Genomic DNA, 18,422 nt, shown 5'->3' with positions numbered 1-18,422 from the left:
AGTGGCAAAACTGGTGAAATGATTTTTTTCAGCTAATAACCACAGATTCTATGTGTGTGGGGGCATCAATTATTGTCACAAAACCTTCCTTCTAGTCTTATTGAGAGCATTTTCTATTGTTAAGGTTTTATTATGTAAAGATAGCAGATTATCTCTTCTCTAACTCAACTACTATTACATCAGGACCTGCAGGAACTAAAAGCTTCTTTTAGGCTACTTAATAATGTGGAGCCAAAACCTTCTTTTCATTTATGAGAGACTTACTCAATTTACATTGTTAGCCTCTTGTAAGCAACTACACTTTGGAAGAGTTTAATTCAGTTCAAAAGGCCTTCAATTCTAAAAGGCTTTCTTAAAAAAAATCTTCAGGCGAGATACTTTAAAAATCTGAGTCTTTTCCATTCAGTAGAAACGTGAAACAGAAATATGCCTTTTTGCATTACGTTTTTGTGTGTGAAGCCTTTGATTTACAGGAAAATAGGAGTTACATTATAACAGCTTGTTTAACCAAACAGTCTTTTATTGGAAATATAATTAATACTTAACTGAGATATTTAAAGGGTTTTATGAGTCTCAATTCATGAAAAATTATTCTTGAATGAAGAGTCGGTTGAAAGATTTATTAACACATCTTGTTAACATTGTATTATATGATGGCTGGCAGTGATTATTTGCCTGTGGATTCAAGGAACAGATATATCTAACTATTGTAGAGAAGCTTTATAAATCTGCATTGGCTTATTATCTTGAGCTAGTGGAGAAAATTTGAACAATTGCAGAGTGCATATGACATGGCAAAATATATATGGCAATAATATATAAAATGTTAAAACTTAATTGGATACATAAAAAGTCCCAAGTGCTTTATGTTTATTTTATGACTGTTTTAAATAACTGCTTTTATGACAAATTCCTTTATAAGGTTTTAGAGTCACTATATTAATCCACTTATTTCCAAGGAGATGAATTTAGTTTTAGATAGAAATGTCTCATTCCCATTTAAATTCTGTTTATTGAGTGAAGGTTTAATTACTGAATTCAGCATGACCATCCAAAGGCTTCTTAGATTGTAAACCATAGTAAATCTTGTTCAGTTATTGTTTGCATAAAGCTATGTAGGCCATGGTTATAAATCGTAATCAAGAAGTCCTGAACAGAGGACTTAAAGATTCAATTTTTTTTAACCTTGATTTCTTTGCAACCATGAAGTCTTTCCCCTACATCCTAAGTTACACTGATAAATTACAACCCTGACCTTAGGCCAGTGATGGCGAACCTTTTTTCCTTGGATGCCAAAAGCACACATACGCACGCTATTGTGTACATGCAAGTGCCCATACCCATAATTTAATACCCCATGCACATGTATGTGTGATCTCTCCATGCTGCCCCCCCAATGCACGCATGAACCAAAAAAAACCCTCTCCCTTTTCCCAACTTTGGATGGGCCAGGTAGGCCTATTTTTTGACCTCCCCAAGCTCCAGAGGGTTTTTTTGGAACTAGGGAGGGCGAAAACAGCTTCCTTTGCTCCTCTAGAGACTCTGGAGGCTGAAAATGTCCTCTCAGAGCCTCTGCACAAGCCAAATATCAACTGGCTGGTGCATACATGCGCGCTGGAGCTGAGTTAGGGCAATGGCTCTTGTGCCGGCAGATATGGCTCTGAGTGCCACCTTTGGCACACTTCTGTAGGTTCTCCATCACTGTCTTAAGCCTATTATCCTTGGTCATCCTTGCTCTTTTTATATTTAGATAGAATATGAAAGTGTGGGTGATTAAGGCTAGCTTTTGGGAAAAGCGCTTAAGATCAGGGTCATTCTTTGTCAAGTGGACCAGGTGTCCACTTGACTGATTTTTGCAGCCTTATTTGAAAAGAATCCATCACAAAAACAACATATATGATAGAAAAAAACGTGCTCTTTCGAATGAAATAAAAATGAAGACGATTGAAGGTGAGAAAACAAAGAGCTCTGCTTCCTTACCTTCAATCATCTTCATTAGAAAGAGCAAGTTTTTTTCTATTGCTCTCTGTTTTCTCACTTTCAATCATCTTCATTTTTATTTTGTTAGAAAGAGCACGGGTTTTTTTCTATCATATATGTTGTTTTTGTGATGGTTTCTTTTCAGATAAGGCTTCAATTTCACCTGGTCCACTTGACAAAGAATGACACATCAATGTATTCCCAAAATGAATTTTGGACTCAAAACAAATTAGGCAATAGATGCAATCTGATCTTAGTACTACTCAATGTACAGTATACATATAGACAGCCAGTTTGATCTAATGGCTAAGGCTAAAAACTGGGAGACTCTGAATTCTAGTCTTGCCTTAGGCATGAAAGACAACCTGGTGATTTGCGGCCAATCATTCTTAGCTCAGCCATCTCACAGGGTGGTTGTGGGGAAAATAAGGGCACAACAGAATATTAGATACATTCAGCTCCTTGAGCTTTATATAAATAGTAAAGGCAGGATAAAATAAATAAGTCCTTTAAAATATGTTTATTAGTAATGAAATGTGTACTTCCTAAACTTTGTAGAAAGCTCAGGATCAGTGTTTGGTTGCTACTGGTTCACATGAACCGGGGGTGGAAATTTGGCCATGGTCACCGAGCCGGTAGTGAAAGCCAACTTCCGGTTCCCCGGTCACCGCTGCTTGAAAGCGGCTAGCAAATAACCCTCTGCGCATGCGCAGACGGTAAGCACCCGGACCGGTAGGGAAGGTAAGAGAAACCCACCCCTGCTCAGGATGATGTGTTAGGTCTCAAATCTTTCTGCAAAAGGTAAATTCTACCTCCTATTTGATAGGAACCTCCCCATTTGCACTTTCAATAGTCAGAATGCAGCTATAGAAAGCCAATTTTAGAATTTTTGCTGCCCGGTTTTGAGGATTCAGTCCATTAAAAGTTTTCATTTCTCATTTTGGATTTTATGTGTTAACCGTTACAGCGCATCATTTGTATTTTATGTATTACAGCATGCATTTAAATGATAGAACCTTTTCTTTTCCCTTCTTTGTAGGCTTTTTGTTAATGCTGTGTATTTCAATGTACTTCTAATCCCCCTGCAAATTGAAAGAATCTGGCCACCAATACGATCCACTTTCAGAAGAAAGCATGTCGTGCGCACATAAATTGCTCAGTTTCTCAACCATCAAACGATTTTCTGTGATATTGCATAAATTGTTGGAAATTCATACTAATTGCCATCATTTACAATTATAGGCAAGACCATTTTGTCAAATTCTGTATTTTTTTATTGTTGGAAAGCTGAAGATATGACTTAAATTACTTGAGAGCTTTATTTCACATAAGTGATGAGGGGGTGAAAGATGTACCTTCATCATGGAATGAAGGATTTAAAAAAAAAACCCATCTAAATGGTATTTATAAAGTCTTTCTTCCCTAGCAGGTTATTCTAACATACAACACGCTCACTTAAATGGAGCAATTCAGCAAGAAAACAGGTATCTATGCTGTGCTCCTATTTTTATTAACAACCTCTTAGCTAAATAAACTTGGGTGTCTATAAAGAAAGATAGATATGCCAAAATTAACTGTGACAAGCATGAAAGTGGTTAGGAAGCAAACAGCTTCAGGCATTCCATGTGCTCATCAGATCTCTGTACCAAGGGCATTTTGACAACGTTTTGATAATGGAGTTTTACTTTCCTTGGGTGCCTTGCACAGAATTGTAGGTACAATACCACAGAATGTGAGATTACAGACATCAGTAAAAATGTATTACATTTTTGTTGTGTTTTATTAAGCTGCACTAGAAAACCCTCAGCTTTTTTCCTTTTTTTCATAGCTGCCCTGTTTTCCCCAAAAATAAGACATCCCCTTATAATCAGCACAATCGGGCTTTTGGGTACATGGCAATAAGGCAAAATGCTTATTTCAGGGTTCAAAGACATATAAGACAGGGCAGTTGAGGTATGTAGTTGGTTTGTTGAAATTAGCTTGGATAAAAGCTATCATTATGAGCCGGGGTGGTGCAGCAGGTAGAATGCTGTACTGCAGGCCACTGAAGCCGACTTGTAGATCTGAAGATCAGCGGTTCAAATCTCATCACCGGCTCAAGGTTGACTCAGCCTTCCATCCTTCCGAGGTGGGTAAAATGAGGACCCGGATTGTGGGGGCAGTAGCCTTGCTCTGTTAAAAAAGTGCTATTGCTAACATGTTGTAAGCCGCCCTGAGTCTAAGGAGAAGGGTGGCATAAAAATTGAATAAATAATTAATTAATGTGGATTATTCCAGGTCAGCCACTTAGTTAAGTGGCATCACACTTTATTTTGGGGGTAGTAACACTGCAATATGTTTTCTTTCCTGTTCCATAAGAAAATCAAGCATACAGTACTGAGAATCCAAGAATTCCCGTAACAGTGTTGCAAATCTTAGCAGAAAACAGATGCTTTGTTAAAGAGCCGGAAATAAACGTAGAAATACTTTCTTAAGATTTTCAAGTCAATCTTTGACAGAAAAAAATTGTGTCATATGTAGACTTTGTTGAGAGCTGAATATTTTTACTACTGGTAATGTCATCAAAGATTGTTACTTTATAACCCCCATTTTCAATTGGCTTTTCCTTGATATGATTTTGAAGTTTTAACTATTGCAGTACAGTAGTATATTTGACCAGGTCCTGATATTGTTAAAATTACAAGTGCAAAAGACTTAAGAATTGTCTTAGAGGGGCACTACAATTGTCCTGTACAGAGAAAATGAATGTGGCTGTATATTTCAGATATTGTTATTCTAATAGCTGCAAGCTCCATGGAAGCCACGCAAAACTATACTATATTCATTAACCTACCGATTAAAGTGCTAGATTCTTGATGACGAGTTTCTTAAGTACTATAAAGCCGAAGGTGGGAACTTGCTGTAATCCAGATGTTTCAGGCTCCAGATCCCATAAATATTCACAAGGCCAATGTTCAGGTAGTTTGCAGAACTGTAATCTAAACTATCTGGAAGAACCATTATGCCAACATCTGGGGTATTTTCACTTGTTCTTGGGAGGTTGCATTTCAACCGGGTCCTCTCTTGGACTCCCATCTACATCTGGCCACTATAGCCAGAAAGATCTTTGTACTGATACATTTTCCTCAACTAGCTGTGAGCAGAAGGCTTGGACAATTGCAACATGCTACTCATGAGGGTACCCCTGAAGACAATCTGTATAAATGCAGCAAGTGAACTGTAATAAGCTTTCGTAAGCTCCTCAAAACCCACCTCTGCCGTCAGGCATGGGGGAACTAAGATAATCTTTCCCCCTAGGCTTCTACAATTTATGCATGGTATGTTTGTATGTATGATTGGTTTTATAACAAGGGTTTTTAATTGTTTTAGTATTGGATTTTTACATTGTTTTTGTCACTGTTGATAGCCGCCCCGAGTCCACGGAGAGGGGCGGCATACAAATCCAATAAATAAATAAATAGGTGTTTCACATTACCTCCACCTGACAGAGATAGTGGAAGAAAACAACTGAGATACATAGAGTTCCCATCCTTCAAGGATTCAAGTTTCTGAAGACCAGATCAGGTGGATCCCTTGTTAATGTTTTGAATGTTAATGTGGGACTCTGTTTTTGGAGTCCAAGTTTGAAATCTAAAACAATAATACACTTTTGGTTGTTAATGTCAGTAAAGATGCTTGAAAATAGCATATATGTTCAAATACCCATGATTTTCTAAGTTGGTTTACTGCATAGAGGAACAGCCCTAATATGCGCTCTGCTGCTCTGTTAGAAACTCAAATAGTTACTGTATGAAAATATATTTTCTGACTATGAATATTTTAAAAAATGCAGCAAAAGAAATGCAGTAAATAGTGGAAAATGTTATTTATTTATTGTAGAATATGCACATATGCCAGTAATGTTGAATGGAGGCACAATTGTTTGGAAATCTTCATACTGTATGTTGATTTGTTTTATACCTCAGCATATTTAAGCATGCAGGTTACGAATTTGCAGTGGGTATACAATTATCAATGTGGCATCTCTTTCAAATAAATGTCAAAATACGTAAGAAATTGGTCATGAAGTTATCAATGATAAAAATATTACTGTAGATACCCTGCATATATTAAAACAGATTGTGAGAAGTGTAAAATGGCAGTTTCCTATTTGTTTTTTCAAGATTCAGACCATCGTTTTAGTTATTTTATTCATCGCATTTGTATACTTCCCCTCTCACCTAAGTGACTCTTGAATGAATTAAAAATTCATAATGTAGTAATGTTTAGCTGCCTAAACAACTGGAAATATCATGAGACTTGTATAATTTTTCAGAATGAGCTCAAGCTCATGCTAACACTTTTTGAAAAGGGGATAAATAGGAAATTACAACCATGTTTTACCCACTTTTTTATTATCATTGCTCCTTGAAGAGAATGTGTGTCGTAGTCCCTGGTATCTTAAGGACTCACGTAGTTACATATTTTTATTTCTATGGTAGATAATGTAGTTGGATGTAAAACTGGTTGCTGTGCTTCAAGATTGTGGAAGGAAAATTACCTGTCAAAGAAACTTGGGGAAAGGGGAATGTTCTATGCACCAAATGTCTGGCCAATCACAATGTTCCTGACTATAGAGAAATGTGAAGAAGTAATACAGCATTTCCCACCCTCATTCTCCATAAATTCACCAATTTTGATTTTTAAGTTTCAAGATTTCTTAGTGTCCTTAGTGTATCATTTATGCTAAAGTCATTAATTGCTAATTATGACATTGGGCTTTCATGATATTTCACACAGCCTTTGTGTTATATCAAATTATTGGTTTTGAAAAATCTAAATACAGTGGTACCTCGTGATACGAACCCCTCGCCATACGAACAATCCGAGATACGAATCCGGGGTTCGGAAATTTTTTGCCTCTTCCAAATTTTTTCCGTCTTCCAAACTCGCCGCCTGAACACCGAACCCGGAGGTTCGGCAAAAGTTCAGGGTTGGCGTTCGGGTTCAGGAGGACGCTGAGAAGCCCCGCCGCCCGGCTGTTAGCTTTTCAAAAGAGCCGCGGAGCTGTCGGGCCGGTCGGGAGGCTGGAAAGGAGGTGGGGAATCCCAATAGGGAATTCCATGGACGGAGCTTTGACGTCAACGCTCTGCCTATGGAATTCCCTATTGGGTTTCCCCACCTCCTTTCCAGCCTCCCGACCAGCCCGACAACTCCGCGGCTCTTTTGAAATGCTAACAGCCGGGCGGCGGGGCTTCTCCGCATCCTCCTGAACCCGAACGCCGACCCTGAACTTTTGCCGAACTTCCGGGTTCAGCATTCGGGAGAACGCCGAGAAGCCCCGCCGCCCGGCTGTCACCTTTTGAAACAGCCAGGGGTTTCCACCCGGAAATTTGGCAAAAGTTCAGGTTTGGCATTCGGGTTTGGGAAGACGCCGAGAAGCCCCCCGGCTGTTTCAAAGGTGACAGCCGGGCGGCGGGGCTTCTTGGCAGCCACCCGAACTTTTCCCGAACTTCTGGGTTCGGCATTGGGAGAACGCTGAGAAGCGCCCGGCTGTTTCAAAAGGTGACAGCCGGGCGGCGGCGTTTTTTTTGCGGGGTTTTTTTCTTGCATGCATTAATTCATTTTACATTGTTTCCTATGGGAAACAATGTTTCGTCTTACGAACTTTTCACCTTACGAACCTCCTCCGGGAACCAATTAAGTTCGTAAGACGAGCTATTACCGTATATAATTGTCAGAACTTGTAAAATTTTGGATGATAATTCTACATTTTCAGGTACAGGTTACTGATATTTCATATGATTAGCAATTTAGAAGATCGCCAAGTGCTCTTGTAAATTAAGTTGGGTTTCTTCATTGTCAGAAAGCACAGGGAACGTTGTTTCCATTGCTTGTGAAGTAAACCCAGCCAATCTTTCACTTACTGTATTTCTTGGTACATTTCTTTGGTCGTAGCTTGTTTTTTGGCTGTAATGATACATCAAACAGAAGCCTAAAATAATATGCAGCCGAGTAACGAAAATATTGCCTTTAGTGTTTTCGGCTATGAAAACTTAAGAACTGAATCATAGAGCCAGTAGTAACTACACAAAATAGCTTCAAACGCTGGAAAAAGATAAAAATTATAATTGTCCAACCAGACGTATTTTGAATCCTTTGGGAGAAAACTTGGAACATGCAGCAATCAGCTTTACAGTGGTATGCAAAACACTTCATGTACAATTGAAATGCCCTGTTTTGGGTTCACTTTTCCCCCCTCTAAATTTGAAACAAACAATTTGTTTATCTCCCTAAAAGCCTGTCTGCTCAAACCACTTCTGGGATTGGTTGATCTAGTTCATTTGAAACTTGAAACAGATCCTCTCAAATTTAAATTCAGCATCTTTGTACATCCCTCACAGTTTTGCTCCTTTAAAATTTACTCTGATAAGCTTGGTAAGTATTGTTTCCCAAACAAGCTTTTTAAGTTTAAAAATTCAGGTTGTTGTTTAGGTATTAGCTGTTACAACTAAAAATGGTAAAATTACAATTTATTTTCTCTAACATGTAAAAAAAAAAATATGGTTTTCAGTCATCCCTTAGGAAACAACAATGCAAGGTGACATACATTGTCCAAGTAGCAAGTCCTGTTGTCACTCTGGCTTTATGAGACTTCCTTTATAGTGCCACGTGTGCCTTTTCTACAAGTAAAACTATGTCTAAGTGACTCCAGTTTTTAGCCTGTCTGATCTGTGACCCAAGTATGAGAAACAGCCAGTAGATTACAAGCACCTTTTAATTTTAGAATAACAGTTGGAAGGGACCTTGGAGGTCCTCTAGTCCAACCCCATGCTTAGGCAGGACACCCTACACCACTTCAAACAAATGGTTATCCAACATCGTAAAAAACTTCCAGTGTTGGAGCATTCACAACTTCTAGAGGCAAGTTGTTCCACTGATTAATTGTTCTAAGTGCCAGGAAATTTCTCCTTGGTTCTAAGTTGATTCTCTCCTTGATTAGTTTCCACCCATTGCTTCTTGTCCTACCCTCAGGTGCTTTGGAGAGTAGTTTAACTGTCTCTTCTTTGTCATAGCCCCTGAGATATTGGAACACTGTTATCATGTCTCCCCTAATCCTCCTTTTCATTAAACTAGACATACCCAGTTCCTGAAACCATTCTTCATATGTTTTAGTCTCCAGTCCCCTAATCATCTTTGTTGGTCTTCTCTACACTCTTTATAGATCCTCAGCATCTTTGCAAGTAAGAGTTGTTGACACATAACAGTATGTATTTTCAACATTTCTAATTCCAAGGACAAAATCCTAAGAAAAAAACCTTCAAGAATTCAACAGTCCAAGCGCCTTATAGCTTGTTAGCCTACATTTTGAAAGGTAAAATTCTTTGCTTCCTTTGTGTACTTTTTTGCAAGGCAGTGGAAATGACAGAAACAGGAGCAAGGGATTAAAGTGCAAAAAAAAAGTTTTTCAGAATACTTTAAGAAAGATTCGTAATAGGCAAATGTGGTCATAGCCACTTGAAGACCAGAGACCAGTGTAATTCTGCCACCTTTTGTTGCTTTTTGGCTTCTACTGCACTTAATACAAGGTTAGATTCCACAACCATTCAATTTTGTTGATGTAAAGACACAATCAGGATGAATGAAGTAGCTTTTTCTCTTGTGGCCAGGTTCATTTTCTCATACATTGCCCATCTTATGATGAGGCACTTGCAAAGGCTGCAGGTTTGGGCATGTGGCATAAGGAGCGGGAAGAAAACAGGCTGCAATTCCATTTGAAGCAAAAGGCAGGGAAGGCCCATAAAAAACTTCTTCTTTTCCTTCCTTACTAACATCCAGCACCTGTGTAAGGAAAAATAGCAATCACACTTAGACTTTATATACCATACTTTACAGCACTCTGGGTGGTTTACAGGGTTTAACGTATTGTCTCCCAACAATCTGGGTCTTCATTTTACCAACCTCGGAAGGATAAAAGGCTGAGTAAACCTTGAGCCTGCCAGGATCGAACTCCTGGCAGTGGGCAGACAGACTCCAATACAGTGGTACCTCTACTTAAGAACGCCTCTACTTAAAAACTTTTCTAGATAAAAACTAGGTGCTTAAGATTTTTTTGCCTCTTCTTAAAAATCATTTTCTACTTAAGAACCCAATCCCGGGAAAATTTCCCAGGAAATTTGAGAGCAGCACGAAGGCCCGGTCAGTTTCCTGCCATTCCCCCTTTAATCCTGGCCATCTCGGGCTTTTCTGGGCTGCCAGAGGAGCCTTTCGGTGGTGCTTAAGGAGGCTTTGGCAGTCCAGAGCGAACAAAGCATCTTGCTTTCTCTGGGCGCTTGGAGAGGGAATAAACCTGTGCCAGCACCCAGTGAAAGGAAACACTCAGTTTACTCTGGGCAGCCCAGAGTGGAGTGTTTTCCTTTCTCTGGGTGCTTGGAGAGGGAATAAACCACTTTGCTGTGGTGACTCCCTCACACTGCCTCCCATACACCCGGCGCGAGGTTGCCTCCCGGAGCGTCTGGACACGGAAAGGCAAAAGGGCGCTTCACCCTGGAAGGAACAACTTGTTTCAGCCAAAACAAGGAGTCACTACAATGAAGGAAAGGTGCCGGCTACAAAGCGATCGAGTGAGCAAGAGGAGCGGGGAGCCCTTCAGCATGGAAAGGAAGAGGAAGCAGGTAGCAGCAGCAGCACAAGCCGCTTTTCAGTCAAAGGAGTGGGAGATTTCCCCCTCTCGCCCACCTGGGTTTCTCTCGTGCAGTGTAGGGGAGGTAGCCTCCTGTCGGGTGTATGGGAGGTGCGTGCTCCTCGCCCACTCAGAGTCACTTTCTTTTTAAGCCTTAAAGCTTTGGATTTTTTTGATTCCCCTCACCTCACGTTCTTCCTTCGGCAACAACTATCCTCTTCTTCCTCCTCTTCTTCCCACCCAAATTCCTAGCTTTTATTTCTTTCCTAATGGGTTTGCACGCATTATTTGCTTTTACATTGATTCCTATGGGAAAAATTGCTTCTACTTAACAAACTTTTCTACTTCAGAACCTGGTCATGGAACGAATTAAGTTCTTCTTAAGTAGAGGTACCACTGTACTGCATTCTAACCACTGCACCACCCATGGTTAAAATTAAGTCTATGCTACTATACAGACTATAAAACCACATATAAGAAATATCAAAGGTGAGTCCACATTTAGGTTTTGCTTTGCTTGTGGTTCTCGCCTACCACAAGTGTTGACTCTTGTGTTGACTCTTGCCTACCGCCAGGACAATTCTCTGCAGTTTTCTTGGCCAAGTTTTCAGAAGTGGTTTGCCCATTGCCTCCTCCCTAGAGCTGAGTGAATGACTGGCCCTAGGAGATACAGTTGGCTTTGGGCCTAAGGGGGTCAACAACTCACACATTTCTAACCTGGTGCCATGAGCACTACACCAGACTGGCTCTCTGTAGACTATATAATTAAAATGAATATTATATATTATCTTAAAAAACGATACTGGCTATAAAAGAAACACCTACAGCTAGGTGATATTCTAAAAATTCAAGCATTCAGTGAAGCTGTCATATGCCATTTTTAAAATTAGAAATTCACCAAAAAGTCCTTGTTGATGATCTACAGTATTTGATTAAGTGCTCTTAATGTAAAACTGCACACGGCAACACCATTATGCATCCCAGTTAAACATTTTCATAAAAATAATTAGCGAAAGGGTCCAACAATGTTCTTAAATGTTTTCTTTGTCCTAAACCTCACCAAAGCATCCCCCATCAGAACAATTTGAAAGCTATCAAAAGGACAGTTACCTGGATACATGCTGAGGGTTCATTTGTCCAAATTGAGTAGCCACCAATTAAATATATTCTGCCATTGTGTACAGCCACTCCAGATTCATTCTGGCCTGATAAAGAGAAAAATAAACCATGAATTTCGTTAACTTATTAAATATCAGGACGCGGTTACAACACAATGCAACATATCTAATGCTGTGACAGTCTCTGTTAATTTTAATTTAATATGCATAATGGGACTAGATTTTTCTGCAAATGCGCTACATGTTTGTCCTGCCAGCTGATTCTTTAAAAGTTTCTTCTGGATGGAATTTTGCATGCAACTATGTTTGGTAATGTTAACCATATAAGGTGCAAGGCACTGTAGTGGTAATGAAGACAGAGCTTTCTTTTAGGGGAGGAAGAAAAAAATTCCAAATCAAGCTCAACTGGTGATTTAATAGGTTAATAGGGTTAGCAGCTGCTTCCACTGTACTCCATCTCTGATCTTCCCTGAGTCTTTTCCATCCCCTGGTTTGAATGGGTGCCCAGGGCTCAGGACTCTGGGGTCCTGAGAACTGGTTTAATGTCAAGGAATCGACTAACATACCCAAGCAAATCAGAACTCTGAAACTAGGATTCTTTCTCAAAGGTCTTTATTGAATATGTCACTGGAACATCTTCAAAGGAAAACCAATTCTAAATCTTACCCGCAGTTTCAGTATAATTAAAATAGGAAAGAACCCCATCCCCATGTGTCAGAGGACCATATTGGCCAATTGGGTTAATTAGGCTCTTCAGGCATTCCTTCCCCAATCTTATCTGTTGACAGTGGAGATGACCTTGGTTCTCATGAGAAAGCTCTCTGTTTTGTCTGGAAAGGCATTCCAACCTGTTTGTGGCGGTTTGAAGTTGACACATGGACTGTAGTTTTCCTCCAAAAAGATCTTGAAATGATATTTCATTTCATTTCAGCTTCACAATCTAGTTAATCCTGATAATTCCTGCTATCTCTTAATTATTAACCAGGTCCACCCTAGCTTAGCATTTCAATGTCAATCAAAGATGGGGTGTGTCGGTTGTTTTTGTAATTATACATCTCCAGTTAAAAATAGGATTTCTCCTACAGATTTGACACTTTCTGCTAAGAATACTTGCCTGTCAGCATGCTGAAATGACACCGAGTCCATTGGTCAGCATCTATACTGTAGGAGTCTATGTGGCGGACAAGAATTCTGTCATTGTTGTAATCTAGATCATTGCCCCCTAAAACATAGAGTTTCCTTTGAACAGCAGCCATGGAATGGTAGACTCTCCTCTGCAGCATGGGGCTGCGGCTGAGCCATTTATTCTGCAAAAGCAGACAAAAGAAAACTTTAATTCCTGCACACAATGAACATTTTTAGGTGGGTTGATTTCCCATTCACCAGTACGCTAAATTAAACACTCGTAGCACCTGCTATCCAAATACATCTTGCATAAAACCGCATCTTGCCTTTTAAAGAAAAGAAATCCTCAAAATGCCTTTTTGTTTGTAGAGTAATCACTGAAAAATACAAGTTTAATAAAATTCCATCCAGGACCAAAGAAAAAAAAGACCAATTTTCTATTATTTCTAAGGTATTTTTATCATTTTGATGCGTAGCAATATTTAAGGCCAGCATGGAAACTTATTTTGAGCTGTTTGAAACATTGTTAAGTGGCGAGTGTCAAAGAGCAGAAGTCAGAAAACAATGGTTCGACGTAGCCCTTCCAAACATATAGCGATCCATTAAACTGTGCAGCACCTGATTGGGAGAAATTAATATTTGCATTTACAGTGCATTCCCTTAACACAGGGCTATAGACACCATCTGCTTTGCAAAGCCTGCCTGCATCCCCTGATTATATTTTAGCTTCCTTCACAGCAGAGACTGCCAGGTAAGCCGCCAAGCACGGCAAAGGCAAAGAAACGGGGGGAGGGTGGTGGGGTCATTCCTAATAAGTCAATGTGTGAATACTAATCAGCAGTGGAGAAGCAGAGGTCACCCCAGCCTGCCTGTTGGCAGGTAGCGATGTGCTCGGTGGCAGATGGTAGACATTATCAACACACCACAAAGGCCTTGTGCAGAAACAGGCACAAGCACCCAACGAGATAGAGCTATTGAGATTCTGTGCAAGACGCACGCAGATGCGAGGGGCTTCGAGTGCCCGCCGTACAATCTGCCAGCAGATTTTTTTTTAAAAAAAAATTAAAAATAAAAACGTATGTGTGTAAAACCATGAAGCAACCCTCGCTGTAAGAATGCTAGCCCCCCAAGCTCGCTGCCTTTTCATTGTTAGTGCAGCCTGTAGGGATGGGAGTTTGGGAGCAGCCAAAATGTGGCAGCCCATGGGAGAAATGGAAGACCAGAGGAAGGGGAGGGGGGAAGGACACATGAAAAAGGGGAACATTTGACATTTGAAGGTTTAAACAGAGATAGCCTTTATTCAGAGCGGGGGGCAACATTTACCATATGAGCAAGTCTTTGCATACAAAGTAAGCTTTCTGACTGTACTTGCCCGATTGAGGCCAAAGGGCTCAGTCTGGCAGTAGAAATGCTTACTCTAATATGACAAAGCAGAGTACAGCTTCTGGAATGCCGTACCCAACATACACTAGTGGGCTCTATATGAAGGACCTGTGTTTTCATCCAGATAACATGGCTGCTTCTTCCTGACAAACCACTGAAACTGTACAATGATTTTGGCAACTGCTAAAGCCACACCTTTTGCACCAAAGATAAATTCCTTATGTGTCCAATCACACTTGGCCAATAAAGAATTCTATTCTATTTTTATAATGGGGTGGACAAAAGAATGGAAACACTTGACTTTTTGGCATGTTTGAACATGTTCAAATCAATCAAAACTTGACATATTTTAATGGGTTTTTTTAAAAAAATCTGTTATTTGATATGTTTTTTTAAACTACCTTTTTTTAAAACAGAAATTTAAGGAAATTGCTTATAACCTTCTAGAAATGGCAGACCTCTCAGACTTTCAAAGAGGCCAAATTGTTGGTGCGCAAATGGCAGGCGCTAGTGTAACAGAAAGTGCCCGAATATTTGGCATTTCAAGAGGTAATGTCTGAAAAGTAATGACTGCTTTTGAAAGAGAAGGGAACACGTCCTCAGCCAAGCACAGGTCTGGTCGAAAGTCGAAGTTGTCTGAGAGACACCGTCAGACTCTAAAGCGATCGCAAGACCACAGCTCCTAAAATCACTGCAGAGCTCAATAGACACGTACAGAACCCAATTTCCACCAAAACTGTTTGAAGGGAGCTTCACAAATCTGGATTCCACGGAAGAGCTGCAATTAGAAAACCTCTGCTCTCAAAGACAAATGTTTCAAAGTGTTTAGAGTGGTATAGAAACGACCAGAAATGTTCTCTAGAGCAGTGGAAAAATGTGGTTTTCTCTGACGAATCATCATTTACCCTTTTTTCGACCTCTGGCCGTGTTTACGTTTGGAGACAGCCAAAAGAATCATTTCATCCAGACTGCCTTCTCCCAACCGTCAAACATGGCGGGGGTTCAGTGATGATCTGGGGTGCTATTTCTTGGAAATCCGCCGGGTCAATGATTTCCCTTCATGGAAGAATTAACAGCCATCACTATTTAGGAATTTTGGCCGACCAAATTCATCCTATGGTTCAAGAACTGTTTCCAGAGGGGGATGCCATCTTTCAAGATGATAATGCACCAATCCATAGAGCAAAAATTGTTAAAGAATGGCACGAGGAACATTCTAATGAAGTTTAGCATCTTATCTGGCCACCAGATCTCAACATTATTGAGCATTTATGGTCGATTTTAGAGATTCAAGTAAGAAGTCGATTTCCACCACTATCGTCTCTAAAAGAACTGAAGAATGCGATAAAATTCCTTTGGAAACAATTCACAATTTGTATGAATCAATACCTAGGATTTGCTGCAAAAGGTGGACCAACACCATATTAAAATATATTTTGATGATTTTTCAAGGTGTTTCTATTTTTTTGTCCACCCTTGTATACCGGTAGTTGTTTTCAGCACTTCCTGAATGCATTGCAAGGCTTCAGCGGTTTGTTGGCTCATGGGAGAACACCACCTTTTTTAGTAATAGGTACCATTATTATACTATTACTATTGAGTACAAATTCAGACTCCTATAATTCTGTATTAAAGATAAAAGTTGGGAATAGAACTCATTCTTAACCAGGGGGACCAAGTAATAAGATTCAGTCTCAAGAATTCCATGTAAAAAACTCAAGCTGGGTAGGTCCTATAAAGGATGCTAATCTCAGGCGAAATCTTATATTTACAACCACTGTTAAAGAACATGATTCTTTCAGCAAACAAAGATAGACAGCACCTGTCTGCAGATAAATTTTGCACAATTAAATAAATAAACCTTCACTTGCCACGTCATTGAAGTACATGGAACGTGAGGTCAGTGAGAGAGAGAAAAAGGCTGTTCATCTTTGCCTTTGGGATCTCACATGCATTCACACAAACTATGGTGCAGAAATTATTGGAAAAGCAGAGCTAGACTAACAGAATGAATATAAGCTTACCTGGGTTGGATCATATACCATTAACCTGTTCTGATACTGTGCCGTATTTGTCACTCCTCCTGTAACAAACATTCATAGTGTTACACAAACATTAAACCCAGTTGGGAAGGGTTCGTGGGAAATTATTAGTAAGAAAGCATGCTAATGTAGAAAAGAAAATTGCTGAGTTCAGAAGTCTTTCCAGCCTATTTACTCTTCTATTTATAAGCTAATAATACACTGACGCGGATGTGATTGGATCCAATCATTGCCAGGTAAAATAACACAAATTTTAAAATCTAAGAATATGGACACCCATTGCATTTTGTACGGAGGGGATATCTGTATGTGTGTATACTGTGGAAGAATCTTTTATATAAGCCAACTCTCAAAAATATGCAGTATTTCGTTCCTAATATGTAATGGTAAAGACATCTTTAATATCTTTCTAAGGTTTAAAATTTATTACATGTATCAAATTTACTTGTGGATAAGCCAAAAATGTAGATGCCAAAATAAATGGGAAAAATGGGTTTGTCTTCTCCATGAATACATACAATAGATTTGCCCTTAGCTTTTAAAAATAGCCATTTATTTATTTATTTATTTATTTTTTGATTTGATTTGATTTGATTTGATTTGTATGCCGCCCCTCTCCGTAGACTCATAGACAGCTTAACTATTGACAAATGTGTCTTCAAATTTCCAACCAAAACACCAAGAAAAATGTCCCTCCCTTAGATAAGCCAATTGTGAAAATTAAAACATGAAAATTTTATGAGTTGGCTTATTTGTGGGTGGGGCATTTTTCAAGGTTTTTTGTTGTTAAAAATGCAAAAGTTGATTTATACTGTATCTCTCTCTCTCTCTCTCTCTCTCTCTCTCTCTCTCTCTCTCTCTCTCTCTCTCTCTCTCTCTGAGTGTGTGTGTGTGTGTGTGTGTGTGTGTGTATAACTATATCAACTACTAACTGATCAGTCAATCCCTATCTACCGTTCCATCACTGTTCTGTGATGCCACAAAATGTTAATGAGTAAATTGCTAAAATAAAAGTTCACGACCAAAATTTATTTATTATTAAATTAATTAATTAATTAATTAATTATTTGTTTATTATCTAGGTTATTTTAAGAGAACCATAACTTTTTCTGTATTACCTCTCCCATCACAAATAAGCATTATTGTACTTGAAAATTAACTCACCCTGGTGTTAGAAACATCACCTTTCAAATAAAGGAATATAGTACACCAGAGAATAAAGTTTATTTTAAAACTCCAAGCAAGGTGATGGTAAGAGTGGGAGAAAAAAGTAAAAAGAAATCAATCAAAAAAATAAGAAAGCATGAAGGAAAACAGAGATATATTTCTTGGTAACCCTTGGGATGTGGGGAAGAGATTAAACTAGACACAACTGTTGGATAAATTGGGGCATTCCTATTTGTTTTTCCAGCAGAAGCCATGAGTTCAACCCAATTTTAGAGGGCACACCAGTTCCCTTAGTAGTTCCATCCTATCTAGAGTAACAGATGGAACATTTATGGTACCAGAAATTTTCCATAAATCCACTTTGCTAGAATTGAGTATAGTCAACTTCACATCAAACAGTCTCTTATAGGCTTTAAGTGCTGATCAAGACTTATACTTAAAGACTGATCAAGATTTATGACTTTAAAGTAAAATTCAATACCTCTAATTAATCTAAAGCTGGACACTATCACCATAATATCAGCCTGAGTCTTCGAAGAAGGGGCATATAAATTCTAATAATAATAATAATAATACAGTGATCCCCCGCTCGTTGCGAGGGTTCCGTTCCAGGACCCCCCGCAACGAGCGGGTTTTCGCGAAGTAGCGCTGCGGAAGTAAAAACACCATCTGCGCATGTGCAGATGATGTTTTTAACTTCCCCAGCGCTAGCGAGGAGCCGAAGATTGGGGGCGGCGGGGCTGTTTTAAAACGTCGCCGCCGACATGGGGGGCTCGCTAGCACCCCCCGAACCCCCAACCCAGGTTTGGGGGGGTGCTAGCGAGCCCCCCATGTCGGCGGGGACCTTTTAAAACACCCGCGCGGCTTTCCAATGAGTCCCGAAGACACGTCTTCGGGACTCATTGGAAAGCTCCGATCGTTTTAAAACAGTTGCGCCGTTCTCCG

At 39.5% G+C, this 18,422-nt stretch overlaps 1 protein-coding gene across 6 annotated transcripts in view; it reads right to left on the bottom strand.

The window, feature by feature from the left end:
• Window positions 1–8,066: 8,066 nt before the first annotated feature.
• Window positions 8,067–18,422, bottom strand: part of KLHL32 (kelch like family member 32) — a 104,845-nt gene continuing 94,489 nt past the window's right edge. For all 6 annotated transcript variants that reach the window (XM_070733247.1, XM_070733246.1, XM_070733248.1 and 3 more), the window contains 4 exons: window positions 16,293–16,351; window positions 12,875–13,067; window positions 11,753–11,847; window positions 8,067–9,801 (listed from right to left, as the gene is read on the bottom strand). In XM_070733247.1, coding sequence (XP_070589348.1) covers window positions 9,640–9,801; window positions 11,753–11,847; window positions 12,875–13,067; window positions 16,293–16,351 — 509 coding nt within the window. In that variant the 3' untranslated portion in view covers window positions 8,067–9,639. The remainder of the gene's footprint in view (window positions 9,802–11,752; window positions 11,848–12,874; window positions 13,068–16,292; window positions 16,352–18,422) is intronic.

The sequence above is a fragment of the Erythrolamprus reginae genome, chromosome 1, assembly GCF_031021105.1.
Source record: "Erythrolamprus reginae isolate rEryReg1 chromosome 1, rEryReg1.hap1, whole genome shotgun sequence".
Classification (NCBI taxonomy): Eukaryota; Metazoa; Chordata; class Lepidosauria; order Squamata; family Dipsadidae; genus Erythrolamprus; species Erythrolamprus reginae.
Note: the sequence above shows the minus strand (reverse complement) of the source record. Positions and strands in the feature narration are given on the sequence as shown.